Below are 15989 nucleotides of genomic sequence, written 5' to 3'. Positions count from 1 at the left end.
CCCTCCATATCACCCTTGTGTCCTAGAGTTTGATAGGCACAGGTGGTGTAGGGGGGGGGAAGGGTTGGGGTTATCGTCGGCTCCTGGCTCTCCTGAGGAAACCACATTCGGAGCCTTTACACCAGGTATGTGGCTCGACAATGCACTCTCTATGAACGTACAAGCAAACAAACTGTCAGGCATATGCTTTGGGCTCCTGGGGACGCACTGAAAGATACTAGAACTCATCCTGGAGCATCTCAGGAAAACCGTCATACAGTCCTTAATAGTCTCCCGCCTTGATTATAGGAACTCCCTTTACTTGGGTTTCCCTAAGTATGTGATCAAGAGGCACCAGACTGTGCAGAACGCGGCGACCAGGCTCTTGCTCAAACTCCATAGACAAGCGCCAGTGAGAGAATCCCTAAAAGTACTCCACTGGCTGCCAGTAGCTTCAAGGGTGAAATGTAAAGTCCTCTGCACAGTCCACAGGGCAGTAAATAACTGATCCCAAATCCCTGATCGCGGTTTATGCCCCGTCGATATCTCTAAGGTCATCGCAATTACACCTCTTCAGCACCACTAGAATTCAAAAGACCAGAGGCGGAGGCAGATCTTTCTCCCACCTGGTGCCAAAGCTGTGGAATGCTCTCTCGCTGGATATCAGAGGACAGCACAACAAACTAATGTTCAGGAAGAGGTTGAAGACCTGGCTTTTTCCATCCAGCCATTAGGGAGCCTTCTGTCTTGCATCACAGCTCTTACCGTCAGTGCGGGGAAGCCTCTGGGTAGCCATGTGCTATATAAATATCTTTCAAATTCAAATTCAAAGTTTAAGTGGACTCCCATGGGTGGCACAATACATGCTGCAGCCCATGGGAGACCCCTGGTATACCTATTCCCTGGGTACCTCAGTACCATTTACTAGGGACTTATAAGTGTACACCAGTAGCCAATTCTGGATTTACCAAAGTACTTACTAGAGCCAATTTAGGGGAGAAAGCACAGTTGCTGGGGTCCTGCTTAGCAGAATGCCAGCAGACTACAGTCAAAAACAAGTTGACACCGGCAAAAAGTGGGAGGTAACCATGAAAGCAGATCCTACTTTCCTAAATGTGCACGTTGGTGGTCATCATGCATGACAAGGAAAAAATTTCCATATAGGATCACAACAAAGAAATCACACATCCCACCATGCACCGTACACAGTGTAGTGAGCTACCCATACAGGCATTTCAGTGCACCACATGGGGGTAGTACGCGGCATATAGTACGTGGGATTCTACATTCAATGTAAGTAAGTAAGCTTTATTTCGATATAAAAACATATCATAAAAGCGACACATTACATCAGTTAAAAAAAGCATACTTTAACACGCTCAGTACAATGACCGACATAATCAGCATGTAAAATTAAAAACAATCATTGATTTGAGAAAGGGCAAAACAGGAAAAGAACATATTACTGAATCAACAACTTTTTTGCAGTTCCTATACGCCAAGCCCAACCTAAAAATTTTGCCATACAGCAGGCAAAAAAGTGTCTTGCATCTGTGCGCAATATGCGTAGGGCTTCCAAGTGTGATCTCGTTCCCAGGCTCCTGCATAGGGGCTTCATCCACATCCTTCTAGGCAATGCATAAGCGTTGCACTCGAACAGCAAGTGCGCAACAGACTCGACCCTCAAGTCACAGAAAGGACAGTATGGTACAGTTTGCAAGGGTGGGTTCCAGGTGGAGGTAAACTGGTCTAAGGGGAGTACCCCCACCCTAAATTTGATGTACAGTGATCTGTCGCTTGAGTTATGGATTAAATCCAAATAGGGTTCCCTGTAAGGTAGCTCTTTGACTAGCAGAAACTGGGCGACAGACTTACAATGATTTGAGTTGCACATTCTCTCGTTGTCCACCCATGACCAATAGGCCTTCTTTAAAAGTTGTTTTGAGGGTGCTGTTTTGTTGTCCCAGGCATCGCCTAGACCCAGTTTATAAAGAAGGCACTTGACCTCCCTAAGCCAGGTAACCTTATAGCAACCCGGAAGGGACAGAAGATCGTTTAGGGCATCTGCATAGCTGCAGAGTTCGGGGACGTTCCATATTCTGGACCATAATAAAAGGGGGCGTAATCTTGCTTGCTCACATATTGCGCGGGAGCCCGCATCTAGCAAAAGGGGGATTGTGGGGGTGCTGTGGGGTAGCCTCAAAAGATCTTTGTGAAAATTGTTATCGAGGGAGGCCAAGGTGTCAACTCTCTGTATACCCCACAGTTCTGCGCCGTATAATGCTGCGCTCACAACCCTTGCCCTGTAGATGTCTAGAAGTGCCCCAATAGGTTTTAAGGATGAGGCACGCTGTTTTTGAGCAGGGCTCCTGCTACCCTCTTATGAGCCAGAAACACCTTTTGATGGTGTGCCTTCCAGCTCATAGAGTCGCAAAGACGTATGCCCAAGTAGTCGAATTCTTTTACTCTTTCGAGAGGGACAGAGTCTAGAACGGGGGGGGCAGCAAATTTCTTGGGAGGGTTATGGACAAGAAATTTGGTCTTACCTATGTTTATAGCCAGACCCTTGGTGTCGCAGAAGGCCTTGAAACTAGAAAGCAATTTTTGAATGCCCACTGGTGATTTAGAAATTAGGAGGGTATCATCCGCAAATAGGAGTGTCGGGATTTTCTTTCCTGCCAGGGAGGGTGCATCCGATGGATGTTGAAGGAGGTGCTCCACCACTCCGTTAACGTAGAGAGAAAACAGAGTGGGGGCAAGCACACATCCCTGGCGGACGCCCCTATTTACCGGGATACGAGATGTTTTTTCCCCCTGGGTGCCCCATCTAATTTGGGCAAAATTGCTATCATGGAATTTTATGAGCAAGGCCAACAGATATGGCGGTAAACCTAACCCATTGAGGACATTCCATAGTAGTACTCGTGGGACCAGGTCGAAGGCTGTTCGCAGGTCTATAAAGACTAAATACAAACTGCCCCCTCCCAGTACCACCACTTTCCAATAAATCATTAGAAGGCGAAATGTCTGCTCGATGGTACCTGTCCCCGTTCTAAAGCCAGCTTGAAAATCTGACAAAATCCGATTTTCTTCTGCCCACTGCAGGATCCTGCCCAATACCACTTTGCCCGCAACCTTTTGCGTCGAGTCCAGCAAACTAATAGGGCGATAATTTGCTGGATCGTCCCTACAGCCTTTCTTATAGATAGGGACCACTTCAGCGCCCCTCCAAGAATCAGGGAAAGAGCCACCCAACAAGACCTCATTTAGGAGGGAAGCGATTAATCTACTCCATGGTGCTGGATAGGTCTTAAGCAAATCGCCCAGGATCCCATCAGGGCCTGCAGCCTTATTAGGTACAATGCACTTAATTGCCCTTTCTACTTCCTGACTAGTAAATAGACCGTCGTTGCATGGAAGGTCAACTATAGGGTTGAGCAAAGGAGCCAGATTTGGATAGGATGCCCCCAGAGGAGCAGAGTATAACTTAGAGAAGTGGGCAAGCCAGACATCACCAGGGATATTGCATGTTATCTGTTGATCTAGAGGCTTATCCCTGGCTCTTAGCAGATCCCAAAACCCTTTGGCGTCTTTCCTAGTACTCGCCTCTACTAGCTTCTGCCAAAAGTTTAGATCGTAAGCCTCCTTTGCCTCCGCTACAGTTTTTTTGTAGAGTTTCCTCATAGATCTTATTCTAACTGGATCTTTGTTCTTTACTGCAGAAATGAGTTCCCCCTTCGCAGCTCGACATTTGGCGGAGTACCACTTATCTCTAGCCCTGCGAGCACCTTTCGAACCCACCCTGGTACTCGATTGGGGATTAATAAACAAGTCACTCAAAGCCACTATGGTCTCTGTAAATAGTGGTAAGGTCTTTTTGCTGGTGGGGCTCAGGGCATCAAGCCTAGGTTCTACCCCTAACAAGATGGAGCCGGCTTGAGCCATCCTTGCTTCGTCCGCTGATACTTTTGTCCACTTTAGGCGTCTGCCACAGTTTGAAGGGACAATTTTGTGGGATGTTTTCCACTTATGATCAGACATGGCTGGCTTCCCATCCTGCCAAGGAGAATTTATGGTTAGGGAGAGGGGATTGTGGTCACTGTCGCAAGACACTATAACCTCCATGTCTTGGTGAAAAGGCCAGAGATTAAAATTGAGCATGATGAAGTCGATTCTGGAGGAGTGGCCCATCCTGTTGTATGTATGGGCGCCCATAGAATCCGATTTAGAGCGACCATTTGCTGGTCTCAGTTTGTGTTCCAGACAAAGGGCATTAATGTCGATCGCGCTTTGTGTCCATTTAGGAATCGGATCTAGGGTCAGGATAGGGATACCTCTCCTTGAGTCTTCCTCAAAAGTGTCCAAAATGTCTTCCCTGGCCAATGGCTCAAAGCAGCAATTAAAGTCGCCTGCAAGAAGTACATAGGAGTCAATATTACAGGTAGCTAAGTCGCTGTTTAGGCCTGTTGAGGTTAGACGTGATGCCCCACCACTAGCACCCCTCAAATAGATGTTGAATACTTCTAAATTCCTTTCTCCTTTGCGATGTATTGTTATCCACTGAAGATCAGGAGATTTAGTGAACCTTTGGGTAACACTCAAACCTAGCGCAATGCTGACCCAAATGAGAAGACCACCAGACGGGCGACCTTTGGAACCATGTTGTTGGACAGCTGGAACAAAGTAGGTTGAAAAACCTACTCTGTGTCTGGGATCTTGGCACCAAATTTCCTGTAGGAGGCAGATGTTGTAGGGTTCTAAAAAAGCATTCCATTCAGGATTATCAAAATTGCGGGCGAGCCCTGCCACGTTCCAGCTTAGGATCTTTATCGGCGGCACACCCGGGGTAGACTGGTTGGATGGATGGGCACACCCGGGGTAGACTGGTTGGATGGATGAGTAAGTGAACGGGAGTTAGTCACAACCCCTCTAGACATCCTTAAGGGTGGCTCATCCCGCTGGTGGTTAGGAGCCATAACTGCCCCGATCAGCTTCCTCTCTGCTACAACAGTTTGGGTCTGTGGTCGGGAAATCATACAGGGTGGATCCAACCGGTCTTCCAATCCTTGCGGGTGTAAAGTGTTTGGAACCCACAGCCCCCGTCAATAACCAAGCTATTTGAGATCCCTACTGGGGGGTCAAAGGTTGGAGGATCCATTAGCCCTAGTGGTGATGATGGTAATACTTTTCCCAGTTGATGTTGAGCAGGTTGCCTAGAGAGTCAATCCACCTCCTACAGTCCACCAAATCTATTTGAGGTTGGCAGGCCATTCCAATGTTGGGGAAATTGATTATAATTGTTGGAATGGCTCTTTCGTGGATGGTGTTGTACCAGTGTCCAGTCATCCGACTGGGTGTGCCTTGGCCTGGGACGGGGGGGTAGAAAAAGGACAGTGGCCTAGGTATAACAGAAGACCCTTCATTACTAGGCCAGGAGCAGATGTGCTGTGCCGTATGTGGATCCTCAAAGGTCACCACTATACAGTCCCCAGGACTGGTTTTCTTTGTTGGACCCACCCAGGAAGTTCTTCGAACCTTCAGGACTCTGCTTCTCCGGCCATTAGGGATTGGTCTGTTTACGTTGAGCCAATACATCATCTTGTTTTTCAGGGACCAATGATTCTCGTGTTGGCCAATGTCGATCTGGGGGACACCCGTCAGCACAACCACATAATCATTGGCCTCTGGGGGAAGATCAATGTACCCCCCTCTAAAATTATCCCTTACAGGAGGGTCCTGGGCCTCACTGGGGTTGGGCTTAGGGTGCATGCCAAGATTAAAGTTTTCTGTTGGCGGTGTGGAAGACCGTTGAGGAGCCTTAGGTTTAGTGGAAGCGGGAATTTGATCCACAGCCACGCTCCTCGGTTTGGGAACCGGCCGTGTAAAGGCTGGTACTGGGAGGGGGAGTTGCTGAACTTGAGGAATGGGGGCTAACGGTGTTGAATCGGCTGCAGGAAGGCCCTGGTTTTCGAGACTTCTCAAGCCGAGAGTGGCCAGGGCAATAATGCTCTTTTCCATCTCGAGCAAGTTGTTTTCAATCCGTGAGAGTCTCAGGTCAAGGGGGGAAAGGAGCTTTTTTAAGGTTTCCCAAACCAGGTCTATGAACACCTTATCATTCTTACCCAACCCCTCTGCCTGTAACCCCTCATCCTTAAAGGTAGTTGTAGGAAGAGCAGCAGCAAACCCCTCTCTCCCTCCCTCTTTTAGTGGCTGCGTCTTTTGGATTTGTTCAACTATTGCGTTAGGTGGTGGTACACTTGACAATGACAATTGTTGTGCAACCGCAATTTTCGCCTTCTTACGGGAGTAGGCAGAACGAGAGCGGCGCTTTCTTTTGGGTAGTTTACCAACAATGGTGTTCGGGGATGCCAGGGGTAGTGGGTTAGGAATTGAATTCTGAACGCGAGAAGCAGCGGGTATATTGGCTTCATCTGCGTTATGGGGATGCTCTGCCGGCTTAGGGAAGATGGAACGGATCGGGGTCTGATGGACATCAGCCTGTGTAACTACACAATGGGGAACGGCAGGACGCTCCGGAGTAACCGAAGCAGCTATGTGGCCTAGGGAAGATTTTTTTGAGAGTGCAATGACTTGGGACAGTCTTCTAGCAGCTACTAGTTCTAAAGAGACCCTGGTTTGGAGTTTAGATATTTCTTGGTCGATAGCTATATTTGTACGGGTCATAAAGTCGTCCATAGGGCCGCTAATCTGCGGACCACCCTTGGAAGCCTTACTCCGTGTTACCCTGGTACTCATGTCTTTAGAACAGAAGAGTGTTCGCAAATCTAGGAGACAGAGTGGGATAGCAATAGAGACAAATTATCTACAATTGGGCGTAGTAGGGAGCGACAAAAAATGGCGAAAAGGGGTGGCCCAGTCCAGTCCTCTCAGACCTCGAACAGCCTCAAACGGCCCGCTCCTAGCCCGGTCTTCGCCCCGAGCTGCGTCCCGCGCTGCGGGAGTCAGAAGGTGTTATATAGGGGACGTGAAAGGCGGGGGGCGGGCCAGCGGGGAGAACGGACCGGATGCTGTCTCCGTGGTCTCGCAGGGACTCCTGGTCACTGGAGTCCCCGCACGCTCGCAGCCCCGCCGAGCCACTCACCCTTCCTCCGCCTTCCTGCTCCTGTTGCCGGTTTTAGGATGGTCTGCGCACTCCCGTGCGACGCGGCACCCGCGGAGCGGGTGCGGCTAGGTGTTAACCTGGAACTTGCCTCTTAGGTCTGGAATGAGTGTTCGCAACGCCTCTGTCAAACAAGGAATGCCCCACAGGTGATAGAAGGAGTCGCCTTATGACTCTCAAGGAAGGCGGGGGGCGGGCCAGCGGGGAGAGCGGACCGGATGCTGTCTCCGTGGTCTCGCAGGGACTCCTGGTCACTGGAGTCCCCGCACGCTCGCAGCCCCGCCGAGCCACTCACCCTTCCTCCGCCTTTCTGCTCCTGTTGCCGGTTTTAAGATGGTCTGCGCACTCCCGTGCGACGCGGCACCCGCGGAGCGGGTGCGGCTAGGTGTTAACCTGGAACTTGCCTCTTAGGTCAGGAATGAGTGTTCGCAACGCCTCTGTCATACATTCAATGTATAAAACCATCTTTAACTTCATTATAATAGGTGACCTGTGATGCACCCAGTTGCTTAATATAAAGAAGTAAGGTATCCGGTGAACTGTAATAACTAATTACAGGTGAGTTCTGATGTAGCAATGCCTGCTGCCAGAACCAGCAACACAGGGAAAAGGGAAGTCAAGTCAAAGAGCATAATTAAAGCCGCTGTTTAAAGAACAAAAAGTGACTTTCCTTTCTTCTGCTTTGTATATCTGGCTTGACAGTGACAATCAAAAATAAATATTTATGGAAACATTTTATATTTTTACCCTTTTTGGGTAATCGTAGGAAAGTGAGAACCTTTGTCCATGTTTCTACACATTGAGCTACTTCACCTATAAAAAAAAATGATTTTAATATGATTTTGCAGCAAAAATGTCACAACTTTTAAAATGTATTTAATTTTGCACTAGAGATTCATTTTGTATTCTTCATGTTTGCAAACACAAATCGATCTTCAATATGAAAGAGCTACCCACCAAAGATTTCAGTGCTTGGTGGGATCGGTGATGATGGTGTAACCTGGGGTGCAACTTGACCCGAACTTCAGGAAGGAGTCTAAGGCTCCCAGCCAGGGCTGGCTCTAGCACTGTTGGCTCCCAGTGCGACAATCTTTTTGGGGCACCCACCCCGATGACCTCCGCCTCCATGAATTCCCCCACTACCACTTTCCAACAGTGCACCTCATCTTTCCATAACCTCACTCTCTGACGTACATTTAATTTTTTTATAGTGCTACTCAAAGTTCACTCACATTCAGTTCTGTGATCTGCATGGTACACGTTCTTTCCACAGGCACATTAACCCTCTGCGCTTCTTTACAGTGAGCCAAAACTGTCACTAGACAAAATTCTGAACTCTCACCAGTAGGAACATTAATCACTAGAGTAATCTTGACATTTGTATTGCTGCCTGTAAACTGGCTGATGCACAGTGAAATGCATGTGCTTTTACACCAAAACTTATTTTTAAAACACAGCACCCCCACCAATGTCGACGCACTACCCTAAAGCCAATCCTGCTCCCAGCAATGGGGCAGAAAAAGCATTTCCAGAAATTGATCAGAACTAACCTCATAGCCATTATACAAGGACAAATATCTATGTAAGTGGTGGGGTATGATACTTCCCCCCCCCCCCCAATTCTGGCAAGCAAAACAGGTTAGCAGACCTCTTGTAGATGATTTAAGAAAGAGTAGAATTCTCTCCTGAGAATTTTTGATACTTTTGGGATCAAGTTGGCTAAAATGACACAAACCCTTATATGGGAATCTTGAAATATTCCAGTGCTTTCATGGTGCACCGGAGAAGCCTGTCCTTTCCTTGGAGTACATCTCTTTTTTTTCCACATGTCTAAAGTCAGAAATTACTTCCACTATACCAAGGTCATCCTTTTTTCATGGGTGAGCCCCTTAAGCAAAGGAGTACATTCAATATTACTGTGCCAGAAATTTACCATGGATACTTCAGCCACAGGTATGGGTACCTCTAAATATTCCCTCCGGTATAATAAGGGGCAGCATTCTGCCATTGACACCCCCCATGAAATCAGTAGAGTAAATCTTATGACAAGAGTTACCACAAATACCAGTTACAAAATGTTATTATGGATCCATCCCATATGCTAAGAATTAAGTGAATTATGTCAGGGCCTTCAGCCGGGTTTGGTGGTGAGTGGTCGGTATCCGTGCTACTGGTATAACTGGGCTCGGAGCTTTCTCAGTTAGACAGTTCAAGTCCCCACAGCCAATGATGGTGTTTTAATAGAAGAATGTTAGGGCCAGCAGTTTGCCATAGGTAACACCTCCCATTCATATGCTATTAGTGCCCTTGTCCATAAGGCAAGAATAACATCCAGTATGCCAGACCAGCAGCACACTTGCACGTATAACACACATACACTCTCACACACACATTCTCACTATCAGGCACATGCATCAACCTTTTTTGCAAGCGCAAACGGTGCAATTCACACAAATCAGCCGTTTGCGCACGCAAATAACAGGACTTCTGCAATGTATCAAACTTTATGGCTCTCGCAATTTAAAAATTTGCAATTTATTGCGATTTGTTAAATTGCGATTGCATTTAAGGAATCGCAAATTGCGATTTCTTACATGCAATGCATGATGAAATCGCAAATAGCGATTTCGCTAATAGGGGTCGCAAATTGCCATGAATTTGAACTTGATGGTAATTTGCAAAAACTTTGAAAAATGCACTAAAGTGCATTTTTCAAAGTTGTAGGTTACGCACACACATGCTTTGGGCATGTGTGTGCGCAACATGTGTGCACAGATCAATTTCAGTGGGGTGGAACAGGGTGTCCTTTTGACACCCTTGCTGGACACCCTTGCACCCTTGAAATTGCATGCGCAAATTGTGCATGCAATTTCCCATTCATTCCTATAGGCCAGTAGGCCCACAGGAATGAGTGGGAAGGCATTCCTTAATTGGGACTCGCAATTTGTGACTCACATTTAAGTAATGTTTGGGAATCACAAATTTTATGGCGATTCCTACATGCATAGGCTTTTGCAATTCCTTAATTCCGATTCCTTAATAATAGCAAATAAGGAATCGTAAAAGCCTACATTGATGTATGTGCCCCTTAATCTCTTGCTCTCTTTCCATACATTTGTACTCTGTCACGCTCATATACAGGCACGCTGTCACTCACACTTCCATTAATCAATCTGCTTTTATTGTGTCAGTAAAGATTGCCTTGCTTCTTCTGCTATACCTACCTTTCCTTTTAGTGAAGCTTAATAAAAACATATTCTATATACGCTATTCACAAATAATATATTGCCTTGTCGATGTTTGTTACAAATATGATGTGAATGAAAAGTGCAATTACTTAAAATAGCTGACAGGGCTTGCTTTGGTTTCCCATGTGGATCAAGCAGTTGCAGTATTTGAAATGAACTAATCAATGTTCTAGCATGTAATATCACAGCATTCAGCTGATTTTATAAAATGCTTGACTTCTTCGGCAATCATGGATTTTATCCAGTAACACTTTGCATTTAGGGTATTTCGAGAACCAACTTAAAATGTTTAAAAAAAAAACATGTCTCAGAATGAAGTATTGCGATGAATGGAAATCCAGGAATGGCTGAAGGTGTCACACAATCCTCAATCCAGCACCATACCCAATAGCTTTAGTCCTAATCTCCCTCCTTGTGCCAGCCCACATTCTCTGTTCACTCTCCCCTCTTGCACCTGCCCCAGTATTGCAGCTGGAAGTTAGTAGGCATCTAGTACTATGTAAAGAGCAGGTATTCTGTGGGTGCCTTTGTAGAAATATGTATATATTCATGAGAGTTGTGTAATTTTTCATTTGCGCAGAGTAAGAGGTGTGCTCATGTAAGTGTTGGGTGATGGTGAACAGTGTGAATGAGTGCAGCGTGTGTGGTTCCAGTGTAGGGTGAAAACTTTACTGATGTGAGTGTCGGGTGAGCTGCATGAATGCAATGCAAGAGGAGGGACCATGCGAGTGTTAAGTGAGAGGAGTGAGTAGTGTTCCTGTGTGTGGTGCAGGGTTAGCTGCGAGTGAAGGGCGATTGGTGAGAGTGACTGGTGAGTGCATGGTGAGAGGAGTTAGTGGTGTGTCCCTATGAGTTCCGGCAGACTATTGTCTCTGTGTGCACACAGGATTACCAGAATGCCTGTATAAAGGTAGGTTGAGAGGTTTGTTTCTGTGAGTGCAGGGTGAGTCGTGTAAATCCAGGGTGAGTGCTGTGCTTGTTTACGTGGTGCTGTACCCATGTGAGTGAAGGGTGAGCTGTGCGAGTGACAGGAGTGCCTATGTAAGTGCCCAGTGTGCAATAAGACACTGTGTGAGTAGGGTGAGAGGTGTGCCTTCAGGGTGAGTGATGTGAGATATGAGCTTGGGTGTGGGTGAAAGTGCAGAGTGGGAGGAATGAATGCATGGGTGAGTGATGTCCTTGTTTGAGTGGGATTACAGAGGGAGTAGTGGGAGTGACAGGTGAGTTAAGTGTCACATGAGTGCAGAGTGAGTAGTGTGCTCGTGTAAGTGCAGGGGGGAAAGCATAAGTGCATGGTGAGTGGTGTAAGGGGAGGATGAATGATGTGAGTGCAAGGCAAAAGCGTGAGTGCAGTATGGTCGCTGTGGGTGCAGGGTCAGTGGTAAAAGGGACAAGTCAGTGGAGCGTCATGTGTGTGCAGGCTGAGTGGTGTGCTCATGTGAGTGCAGATTAGGATAAGGGTGAATGGCATGAGTGTGCAGTGAGAGCGCAGTGTAACCTCGTGAGTGAGGATGAGTGTGAAGGGTGAACAGTGAGAATGAGGAGTGAGCTGCATTGATGGATATAAGCTAAACTTTTGCTATTATGGCATCAATCAGGGATGGAGGGTGAAGCAAAAAATAATGTGCTGATCCTGCAGCAAACTTTCAGTTTCCTGATCAGGGCTGGGAGCTGATTGGATTTCTACCAGCACTGCCGGAATTTACCTAAAGCTGGTATTTTTAGCACTTATCTGTGCATGCTTCAAAGAGCACATATAAATAAAAAGCACTTTTAAGTGTGTTTGAGAGCTGCGTTAATCATCCATGACTAACAATTCATGTTACAAATGAATATATACCACTTTATTTAGTGTCAAGGCAAGGCCTTTACAGACTGTTTAAACAATAAATGGGCTGTATTATTGTTTCGGAATAGTGACAATGTAAAAATAAAACACAAATGTAAGGAACAGGCAGTGGGTGGCCCAGGGAGGGGGTACTGAAGCCAGTGAAAATAACAATGGCTTGTCAACCAGTTCAGATAAGTCATTTACGTGGTCATTTATAGAACTAAACGGGTGTGTCTGAGATACGGGTGTGTCCGAGATACGACTCTAGACACTGCCTAGCGAATGCCACAACAGCTCCAACTGCAGCACCCCGGCTGAGAGACACGATACTAAAGCCCTTTTAGCCTAATGGGTGTTGTGCGCATGGGTGTAACATTGTATATAGGGGAATACCTGACGAAGTCCACGTGAGCACACACTAACTAGCAGGTGAATCTCAAACCCAGTCTCTAACACTAGTTAGCCTCGCGCTGTCTTTTCACAATTAACTTTCTGAGATGCATAAAGTACAATGGTAAGCTGCCTTATTCTAAATGCGTTTACGGTTTACCTAATCTGAAGAGCCCCAGCGACGAAAGTTTCCAGAGCGTGCACATCCTCTGGTCCGGCGCACACTGCTCCCTCGAGCGCCTGGCCGCTCTCGACCTTTCTATTAACCTTTTCAGGTGAGTCTTTAACCCCCGACGGACCATCAGCGGAGGTTCCCTCGAGAAGCGGCGTTTTCATGGCAAAAAAACTGGCTCAATGCCACGTGACGCGACTAACGGATGTTTTCCTGGTGATTCGCAGAGACTTGAGGTGAAGTCCCGTCACTTCCGGGTTGTTTGACAGCTGTCCGCCAGTCGTCAGCCCGCTGGGGGAAGTAAAATGTGTCTATATTCTCTGGCCTCTGAGTGCACTAAGGAGAGTTATGTAAAGCACTGAAACATTGTAATATAAATAGGCGTCGGTGAATCTAATTGGTTTGACTTTTGTAAAAATCATGCACACAGAAACACAGTAGGTCACTACTGTACACGAAACATAAAGTAGGAAATCCCATTCGCCATTGAAAATATTAAAAACATACTTCAAATTTCATAGCAAGAGTATACATGTCAACTTTAAAGATACAAATTTGGGGGTGATGTAATATCCATGTATCTCTGCGGCTCCCGTCTGTGGGTCGCCTGGAGAGTCCGTGGTCCGAAATCTTTGAAAAGAGATGCCTTTTAAAACAGAATGTGTCAGCAGCAGTGATTTGAAATGGATACAATTAGATGATTTTATGACTTGGGGGTATGTTTTAGAATCTTTTAAAGCATTTTAGACAAATTTCTTGTGAGCTTGTGAAGGTGTGTACTACATTGGTGGCTGGTGACATTTGAAAGTGTTGAGCAACGCAATGGAAACACAAGAAAAGGGGAGGGTGAAGGAGAGGAAGGAGAAAAGAATGGAATAATGACATTGAGCATCATCGACAGATCACAAACCAAAAGAGCCAGTAATCAAAGACACTTAAACATAAAGCTCTGTTCTGCTCAAATAGAGCGGCTATCTTCATGAGGCATATTGTGCCATAATAAAAGTACTCTTAAATATAAATGATGCTATCTGCTGTCTTTCATTCTGGCTGCCTGCAGTGCTCCGCCAGTTTTCCCCGGTGCCTCATTCATCCCCTGGAGTGAAGGCTGCAGCCTCTCACTATCCCTCATAGGTGAATGGTCCCCACAAGAAACTCATGTAAAGTTTACCACTGCAAATTACATTGACTGGTAGCCATCAAAGGCGATTTTGATGAAGGGATTCCCCTCTCTGTGTCGCCTCAAATCTTATGACGTTTGCAGACATTAACCAGCCGCGGCCGGGAGCGGAATCGGCTCAAGCTGCCAGGCAGCGCTTCGAGGAGGGTCCCTGCACAGTGGGCGCTTTATGCAGCATAAGTACCTCTACCAGCCGTAACAGAAATATTTTCCAAATACTTACTATGGGCTTTCCGCCCGTGGAAGCCCGCAGGCTGTGGCTCACAGCCCTGAGAGCGAGGTGTCTTCAAATATGTTCATTAATTGGCATAAACAACATTATTGACTTGTAGTATACAGCAGCAGCGGCCGGCATGCTCGAGAGAGGGAAGGGGGAGGGGGCTCACGGGTAGGGAATAAACCGTCGTGGCTCGCACGGCGAGGGGGGGTCCCGCGGGGGGGGGGGCAGGGAATTAAATATATTATAAATAAAAAAGAAAAGGAAAACTTACCTCCGCCGGTCCGTGCCACCTCTGCTGCTCCCCTTGGCGCCTTGTTCACGAACGGCCCTGGAGTGACCCCCCTCAGCCAATCCTGGCACTGCCAGCAGCGCCAGGCGAGGCTTAGGGCATGGCTAATTTTCTCCCGCAGCACGCCCGTTAGGAGGCCGAGGGGCTCCTAATGGGCATGCGCAAAAAGGGGAAAAAACACAAGTGCGCATGAGTGGGCACGGTGCGAAAATTTCCCCTCCGTGCCCACTCATGCGCACTTGTTTTGTGCTGCTGCCCCTGGTGACGGTCATGTCAGTCAGGCGGTCCGACGTCATGCTGACTAGTTCTCCCTCGGCGTCTTTGAACTTAAGTAAACTGATTCCGTTTACTTAAGTTCAAACGCGGAGGGAGCTGCGGGTGGGGGGGCTATGCCCGACGCCCGCATGGACGCACCGTGCCTGCAATGGTATAAACAAAAGTGATATGTTTAACGCTGTGTGTAGATTGCGCCATTAGTTCTTTCTGATGGTCAGTGAGTATCAGAAAAGTAGAGTTGGAGTAAGTGGCCTGTGTCATAGACCGTGTTGTTCAGTTGTTCTAAAGGATATTGGGATATCTGCTGAAAAAATTGTTCAGCATAGTTATATGACAATTTTCGGCTTTGACCAAATGTTTGCTTGCAAGGCTTCTGGGTTCCTGTGGTAATTTCAGATGACTGCTTCTGACCAGGGATGGCATCCAGAAAGAGATACACACTTGGCAGGAAAGAAAGTTCGGTGAATTGTTTCATTTATGAATAATTAGAATATTTAAGGTAGACGTCATACTAGTGGTGTTCATGTCAAAGCAAGGATGAGTTTACATGTATGTAGAAAATGTTCTATTCATGACCCTCTCAGCAATGTCCCGAAATGACAAAAAAAGACACAACTGTTGGGAACATTATAGGTTGACACGAGCGTGATTCTTTGTCCCAGGTCGTGACTGACTCGTGTTATGTTAAGAATGTTATGTTTTTAGAGATGTGGAATCTTGCTGGGATTGTTGGGATGGGAGGTTGATTATTACTGTCTGGACTTCATTACAAATAGACGTGTGATTAAACCTTGTTGCAACAAGTTATGAGAAAAGAGCTCTCCCAGTTAGTTGTAGGCCAAGAGGAGGGAGATAAAAGTACACAAAGCGTAAGCAAAACCTCTTAGAAGACCTATATTACTTTTGACAAGGCAATAATGCCAACAAATGTTTTCGTATACAGGGATGATATAGATAGACAAGACTTTTAGGTATTACAAAACCATTATTTTATTTTCCATTTCTTTAGTCTTTTTTTTATATCATTTTACTTTTTAAAGGTTTATACAAATATACATTATATCATACAACATCACATACAAAAAGTCATAAATAATCCTAATACATTGAATAGATTGCTAATAATGCAGTTAGATAAAGTGCAGTATAAAGAAGATTTTTTGAAGAGAAAATTTGCCCCTATCGCTAGTACATCTTGATAACATGCAACCTTTCACACATACCAGTCATACAACCACATTCATAATTGTTTAAAACAAACAGAAAAAAAGAGAAGCATACAAA

General features: G+C 46.3%; 1 protein-coding gene across 1 annotated transcript in view; it reads right to left on the bottom strand.

Annotated features, from left to right (window-relative positions):
- The window catches only part of C10H10orf67 (chromosome 10 C10orf67 homolog), a 2378031-nt gene extending 2365127 nt beyond the window's left edge, over positions 1-12904 (bottom strand). Inside the window, exon 1 of the mRNA XM_086939822.1 lies at positions 12729-12904. Within this exon, the coding sequence (XP_086795948.1) occupies positions 12729-12904 (176 nt within the window). The remainder of the gene's footprint in view (positions 1-12728) is intronic.
- Between the last annotated feature and the right edge of the window lie 3085 nt (positions 12905-15989).

This window comes from Lissotriton vulgaris, chromosome 10 (assembly GCF_964263255.1).
Source record: "Lissotriton vulgaris chromosome 10, aLisVul1.2, whole genome shotgun sequence".
Lineage (NCBI taxonomy): Eukaryota > Metazoa > Chordata > Amphibia > Caudata > Salamandridae > Lissotriton > Lissotriton vulgaris.
Note: the sequence above shows the minus strand (reverse complement) of the source record. Positions and strands in the feature narration are given on the sequence as shown.